At 33.0% G+C, this 8,295-nt stretch overlaps 1 protein-coding gene across 1 annotated transcript; it reads left to right on the top strand.

The window, feature by feature from the left end:
- The first annotated feature begins 818 nt into the window (after nucleotides 1-818).
- Nucleotides 819-8,295, top strand: LOC112506793. Its single transcript, XM_025111072.1, has 2 exons — nucleotides 819-1,999; nucleotides 6,906-8,295. Exons 1-2 carry the CDS (start codon nucleotides 827-829, stop codon nucleotides 8,091-8,093), a joined length of 2,361 nt encoding a protein of 786 aa, XP_024966840.1. The 5' UTR covers nucleotides 819-826; the 3' UTR covers nucleotides 8,094-8,295.

Genomic DNA, 8,295 nt, shown 5'->3' with positions numbered 1-8,295 from the left:
GATAATTATCAAGTTCTAACAAAATAATTAATTATCATCTTTATAAAAAAAAAATTATGCATAAGTACAATTATTAAATCTCTATGTTTGAATTTGTATAACTAACTGCGGATAAACATAATTAAATAAAGAAAAAACATCTTATTTTAAAATCTAAAATATCTAAAATCTAAAATATCTTCAAATTTATATTTTATTTAAAAATAAAAACATCGTCGTTTTATTTAAATAACATAAAACCATATTATGACATCGACTGAAATAAAAAATAAAATGAAATATTAAAATCAAGATGTATCTCGCTGCGTTGCGCGAGTACCCTTCTAGTTAATATATAAACAAAATTAAGTTTTACAAAGATGGTGCCTGATTGGTTTGATCTTGGCTCCAAATGTCTCAGGTTCAAATCTAAGCAGGAATAAAAATCCGTTGTGGCCACGGATGTTCAAATGCGATACTCCAAGCTATCTATAAAATAGATAGTTATCTTGAGATTAGTCAACTTATATAACGAGTTAGATATCCAATTATAATTGGTATTCTAATTCTCGATTTACAAGAATGGGAAGGGAATCCCTTCCATCTTAATATGTTTTGAATCTTGAAATTGAAGATTCAATATAAAATAATATCTTCTAATTGTTTACCCTTGCAAAGATGGACGAGTTCGGTTAATATCCCAAAACTACAGGGACTAAAATGTAATTTTCTCTCATATTTGAATCTTATAAATTCGAGACGGTTTCTGTGGGGAAAAGAATCACAAATCTTCCCTCTCCCGCATAAACCCTAAAAAGAAATTCAGAATCATATCCCCAAAATCAAAATGTCACGGAGCATACCTTCCGATCTCCAAGAGGAAATCATCACAAGACTTCCTGTCGAATCATTGATTCGATGCCGATCGGYGTGCAAAGCATGGAAGTCACTGATTGATTCCTCTGCGTTTATTGCTGCTCACAGCGTTCGCCAAACTCAGCCGCAGCATTTCCTTATGATGTATCAAGTGCGAGAACGGGAGGAAAATGAGGGAAWATACGTTTCTTTTGTCGATGATAATACTTTCCCCCAACAAAGGTTTGATCCGATTGTTCCTGTGCTCGTTCAAATACTTAAGGTTAAGGCCACTGGATCAAGAATAGTCGGTAGCTCGCACGGCTTGCTGTGCCTCCACGGTTATTATTATCGAGAGCAAGAAAAGGAAGTGGCTGTTCTTTGGAATCCTTCCATTATAAAATCGATTGCTGTTGCTGTACCTTTTAGTGTGTTAAGTTCGTCGTTTTCAAGGGTCCTTGGTTTTGGGGTTTGCCCCAACACTTGTGACCCTACGCTTGTCGCAATTACATCTATTAGTGCATGGTGGAGAATAGAAAGTATAAGTTACATCCCTCGGCAAGTTATGGTTTTCTCATTGAGCTCAAAAGAATGGAGGAGTTTACGTAACAATCTGCCTCGTAAATCAATTGGATTTACATGGTCTCAGGTAGCTATAGGTCATTTTATCTATTGGTTTGCTTATGATAGGATTGCTGAAGATGGTGGAATTAGGGATCATAATCTGATTATGTCATTTGATTTGAGTACTGAGGAGTTTCGAGAGGTAAACCTCCCAGATAGTTCGTCTCAGCTGCGCTCTATAGGTTTCTCCATCTCTAGGCTAAGGGAGTCTCTTGCTTTGCTTGAGTCTGCTGAAGATATGAACGGGATGCAAGTTTGTATTGTATGGATGATGGAGCATGGTGATACAAACACGTTTACAAAGTTATACACCATTAACCCACCATATCCTGCATATATACAGAGAATTCTGTGGTTTAGGAAGAGTGGCGACCCTATATTTGAGATGACACTTTACTATTGTCATCAAAAGCTTGCTGTTTATGAACCTTTCTCAGAGCACTTCAAGGATCTTGGGATTTTTGTAAACGGATTTTCATCCTATGTGAATTCTTATACGGAATCGCTGCTTCTGCTCAACGAGGAAGATCATACTATTTATTAATTGACTTGAGGACGAAGATGACGGCCTCGTTGCAAAGTGTGGAGCTGTGAAGATGACTTTTGGAACAGGTAAGCAAGGTAGAGATTGATGTTGCAATTACCATGCGTATTAGGTTTAAGTTTTCTTAAAAAGTTATTATCATATATAGATTGATGCACACATCTTTTTGGTATATTAATAGATGCATAAATCTTGTTGGGTATTCATGGTTTGGAATCTTTATATGCATCCGTGAATGTGTCAAAGTAATGCCTTAATATTGAAGCATATTCAGTGGATAATCTTGGATCCATCTGAAAATATGCCAATTCACAGAAATTCTGCAAATTTGGCTAAAAATTCGGAGATCAACTTTGACCATTACGTGCGGTATGGTACCTAGAACAACATGTCTTATGTTGCTGATTCAGCACTCATAATTTCTTTTTCATCATCAACCATTTGATACAACTTATCCATATTTCTTACGTATATCATATTCAGTTAATTTTCTCAATTTACATATATATGTTCACAATTATTGAACATATATATGAATGACTATATAGGGATGTGAATAGATTGAAAATGTGTATATGAAAAGCAGACATGATAGTGTAATTGTCTAATGTATATATTAATATAAATTCAACAATCATATTAAATCCAATAAATAAAATCATCGGGTTGGGTTAGATTCAAATAATAGTAACCCAATATCAACCCAATACCTACGGTTTGACAATTTTACAACTCGATTAGACATCGAGTTGCTTCAGGTTGGATTATTTCGCGTTGGGTCGGGTTGGTCGGGTTTTTGAGCACCCTACTCTCAATTACCTTACTGAGTAAGATTTTGGCCATCAAAATGGCATAGTAGACAATAATATTACCTGGTGTCACCAACCGAGTAAGAGTCACCATCCTTAATTATCAAGTAAGATTGTCGTTGTCATACTTTTTACCAGGTAAGATTCTCGTTCTTGTTATACTCACATGATAAGGTAAGTGACCCGGTAAGAGTTTACGTGGTTAGAGGTTACTTAATATTAACCAAATGTGGGAGTGACAAGTTACTTACAACGAGAGATTACAAATAGACGATACCATAAGGTAAATTCTCTCCAAGGTTTTCTATAATTAGAAAGAAACAAGTCAATAAAAGAAGCTTGCAACAGATAAGAGGCCAAAAATCACACATTTAGGGCACCAAATGTCTACGCAACATACCCACGTCATTCACACCGTCTTTGACGACATGATCCATCTCTGATACGAAGGTTTTGAAGTACTTGAATCTCAAAAAAAAGTTTTGACAAACATGGACAGAGGGCGGTCTTTCTAAGGGGGTGGGGTGTATGGATTACCGCTCAATCGTCTGAATCAAAATGCACCCCACATAACTCTCGATATCCAAGTAAAAATCATCAAAAGGCTTCTTGTGCTTGAGTACTATATAAAAGTAATTCATGGGTGGGCATGAGATTAAAAGTAATCAATGGTTCAGATCTTTTCTTACGTTTCTCACCATAATTTTCATTCTCACACGATCATTCACCTTATGGGTTATATATCCAAACGATCCTCTTATTTCTATTGATTTCTAAAATTTTTATGGAGGAGAGGAAAAGGTTTCTCATTTAGAGTATATCTATAATGGAAGTTTCTGTTGAGATTTTTACAAGAACCTCCACCGTAGATAGAGGTCCAGTCACATGTTCTTATCAGAACACATGTCTTTGTTGTATACATTCCTTTTCTATAATTATTTTTATTATTTCTTAACCATTTTGTTTTCATTTAATAAATCTATAAACATATATGTTGAATTTGATAAATTAATTGCTATTAATTTTTTTTTAATTAATACTATTTATTATCTAGTGTTACTATTGATAAAGATTAATATTTGTGTAATTTTGTACTTTTTTAGTCGTGATATAWATTTATGTTAATGTTTTAATTGTTTTTTAAACATGTTAACAAAAATATATAAATTAACAAATTAAAATTTAGTATAAAAAAGTGAAAATTAATAAATTATATTTGAGTTTTCTTTTTTTGTAATATATATTAATTTATAAACAAAATTAAGTTCTGTAAATTAAAAAAAATAAAAAGTGAAAATTTTATATGAACATGTTAAGATTCTTACTTTATTAAAATGATAACTAGAAGAGTACTTGCGTAATGCAATAAGACACATCTGCATTTTAATGTTTTATTTTATAATTTGTCTCTGTCGATGTTATAATACGATTTTATGTGTTTTTAAGAAAACAATAATATTTTATTTTTGAATAAAATATAAATTTAACGATATCATAAATATTTGAAAAAAATATATCAATGTTAATATCGAATCAACTATTTAAAATTTCTCATTTTTTATGTAATTTATTTTTTTTATTATAATTTAAGTTTAATAACGAAATAATTTATTTTTGGTTTATTAATATAGCATTTTATAAAGATAATATTTAAGTATTCTGTTAGAATGCAATAATTATTTTAATTATATTTTAGATTTTTATATTTAAAATAAAATATTTATCTTGTATTTGATTATGTTTATCACATTTAGTTACACGAATTTAGATATAAAGCTTTAATATGTTAAATTTACGCACAATATACTTGTAATCTTGAGTTTTAAGTAATTTGCATTAATAAATAATATTTTATGTATAAAAAATAGTTTTTAAGATTTTTTGTCAAATAATTTATAATATAATATAGATAATATAACAGAAATAGAAATAATAAATAACGTTTTTAAAGGTTCCGCCATCTAATTCACAATTTACAAGAATGGCAAGGAATCCCTGCCATCTTAATACCACATTTCTCATTAATTGAAAACTTAGACCCTTGCAAATAGCACTTTTACATTTTTAGTCCACCATAATAATACTTATTACAAAATGTGCTTAATTTGAGAAATATTTATTTTACAATTAAAATTACAAGTAATAATAATGATAAACTTAAACCAATTTTTATGTGTTGTTTCATATATGAAAAAACACGTGTAAAAATGCAGTGTTTTTTCATGTACGAAATGTTCAGAACTATTTTGTGGAAAAAGAACATTGTTGAACGTTTAATATCATATATGAAATGTTCAATGCTTTTTCCCCACAAACAGTACTGAATGACACACAGAAAAAAGTACTACATTTTCACATGTGTTGTTTCATATATGAAACAATACATAAAAACTGGTTTGTAAGTCTGTACGATATATTGAGTCTGTAAATGATTATGTATCTGTATATACATACATAAATTGAAACGTCATCTCGATTAGTGTTTCAGTAAGCTGGTTGCTTATCAACTAACCTATCACTAATTATAAATAAAACTTATGCTTAGTAATCTAAAAACAAGTTTAGGCTAAAAAAAATTTAAGAAGTCCAAGGGTTGACTGAACCAAGCTTTATTTTTTGTTCATATACTACCAGTTAGGGTGCTCATGGGTTTGGTTGATTGGGTTGAAAATATTTGAACAACTCAACATAATGTTTGCGGTTTGGAAAATCTTAATTCAACCCAACCCGAACCAAAGTGCAACCCAACCGAACCCGTACGGTTGGTCGGGTTGATATTTTGGTACAATAAAATATTCTTCTAACCTAAAATATGTTATTTCTTTACTCATAATTTCTTTTTCATCATCAACCATTTGATACAACTTATTATTACTTTTTACGTATATTACATGCAATTAATTTTCTCAATTTACATATATATGTTCACAGTTATTGAATATATATACGAATGCGTTATATAAAGATGTAAATAGATTGAAAATATGTGTATATGAAGAGCATACATGATAGTGTAATTGTCTAATGTACAAATTAATATAAATTCAACAATCATATTAAATCCAAAAAATAAAAGGATTGGTTTCATCGGGTTGGGTTTGAACCAAATAATAGCAACTCAATATCAACCCAATACCTACGGTTTGACAATTTTACAACTCGATTAAACATCGGGTTGCTTCGAGTTGAGTTATTTCGTGTTGGGTTGGGTTAGGTTGATCGGGTTGGTCGAGTTTTTGAGCACCCCTACTATCATACCCGCCGGTTGTTTGTATAGCACCGGGTAGTTTGAAGTTCTCTTATGCAAATGGAACTCCGTTCATTAAAAGAAACCGGATATCATTTAGATTTGTAATTAAAAGGAATAGAAATAAAAACCGATTGTATTTTAAGAACTGGGTAGAAAAACCACTGTTTTTTATATAACACCCAGTTTTTTCCATAAACGGGTTGTATTGGGAGGGTTATATTTGTATTTGCGTAGTAGTGTTCTAATATTATTATTGCAAGACTCATATAAGAGCATGAGTAGTCATTAACGAAGCAAAAATTGGCCAACTTTGGCGATAAGGATCTGGGCCGTTTACCAAACGCTTACTCGGGTAAGCGCTTATCAAGTCACATTACCTTATCGGATGAATATTGTAAGGACCAAAAATCTTACCCTGTAAGAGGGAAACAAGGACCGAGAGTTTTACCCAATAAGTGAGAGTGATGACTCTTACCATGGTAAGCACTTACCGGGTAAATTGTTTCATACTATGCCGTATTGGTAGACTAAAGTCTTACTCTGTAAGTAAGTGGTAGTATTAAGTTTTACCCACAAACGCTTATCGGGTAAGTGTTTGGTAAACGACCCCTAAATCGTTAAAAAAAATACAAGCATAGAAACTCGTATCGTTAAAAATATGCAACCAGGCGGACAAGTTTTGTTATATTTTCAAGAGATGGACGAGTTCGGTTAAAAACTCAAAACCACAGGGACTAAAATATAATTTCCTCTCATATTTGAATCCTTTAAATTCGAGACGGTTTTGTGGGGGAAAAGAATCACAAATCTTCCGTCTCCCGCATAAACCCTAAAAGAAATTCAGAATCATATCCCCAAAATCAAAATGTCACGGAGCATACCTTCCGATATCGTAGAGGAAATCATCAGAAGACTTCCTGTCGAATCATTGATTCGATGCCGATCGGTGTGCAAAGCATGGAAGTCACTGATTGATTCCTCTGCGTTTATTGCTGCTCACAGCCTTCGCCAAACTCAGCCGCAGCATTTGCTTATAAGGTATGAAGTGCGAGAACGGGAGGAAAATGAGGTCAAACACGTTTCTTTTGTCGATGATAATACTTTCCCCCAACAAAAGTTTGCTCCGATTGTTCCTGTGCTCGTTCAAATACTTGAGGCCAAGGGATCAAGAATAGTCAGTAGCTCGCACGGCTTGCTGTGCCTCCACGGTTATTATCGAGAGCAAGAAAAGGAAGTGGCTGTTATTTGGAATCCTTCCATTATAAAATCGATTGCTGTTGCTATACCTTTTAATGTGTTAAATTCGCTGTTTTCAAGGGTCCTTGGTTTTGGGGTTTGCCCCGACACTTGTGACCCTACGCTTGTCACAATTACATATATTAGTGCATGGTGGAAAATGGAAAGTATAAGTTACATCCCTCGGCAAGTTATGGTTTTCTCATTGAGCTCGAAAAAATGGATGAGTTTATGTGACAATCTGCCTCGTAAATCAATTGCATTTACATGGTCTCAGGTTGTTATAGGTCATATTATTTATTGGGTTGCTTATGATAGGATTGCTGAAGATGGTGGATGTAGGGATCATAATCTGATTATGTCATTTGATTTGAGTACTGAGGAGTTTCGAGAGGTAAACCTCCCAGATAGTTCGTCTCAGCTGCCCTTTATAAGTTTCTCCATCTCTAGGCTAAGGGAGTCGCTTGCTTTGCTTGAGTCTGTTGAAGATATGAACGGGATACAAGTTTGTACTGTATGGATGATGGAGCATGGTGATACAAACACGTTTACGAAGTTATACACCATTAACATATCATATCCTGCATCAATTCAGAGAATTCTGGGGTTTAGGAAGAGTGGCGAACCTATATTTGAGATGACACTTTACCATTGTCATCAAACGCTTGTTGTTTATGATCCTTTCTCAGAGCTCTTCAAGGATTTTGGGATTTTTGTAAACGGATATTTATCCTTTGTGAATTTCTGCACGGAATCGCTGTTTCTGCTCAACGAGGAAGATCATACTATTTATTAATTGATTGGAAGACGAAGATGACGGCCTCGTTGCAAAATGTGGAGCTGTGAAGATGACTTTTGGAACAGGTAAGCAAGGTAGAGATTGATGTGCAATTACCATGCATATTAGTTTTAAGTTTTCTTAAAAAGTTTTCTTACCATGCATATAGATTGATGCACATATCTTTTTGGTATATTAATACATGCATAAATCTTGTTGG

This window comes from Cynara cardunculus, assembly GCF_001531365.2.
Source record: "Cynara cardunculus var. scolymus isolate 2C chromosome LG 1, CcrdV1, whole genome shotgun sequence".
Lineage (NCBI taxonomy): Eukaryota > Viridiplantae > Streptophyta > Magnoliopsida > Asterales > Asteraceae > Cynara > Cynara cardunculus.
The sequence above is the reverse complement of the archived record's forward strand: the minus strand, read 5'-3'. Positions and strand labels throughout refer to the sequence as shown.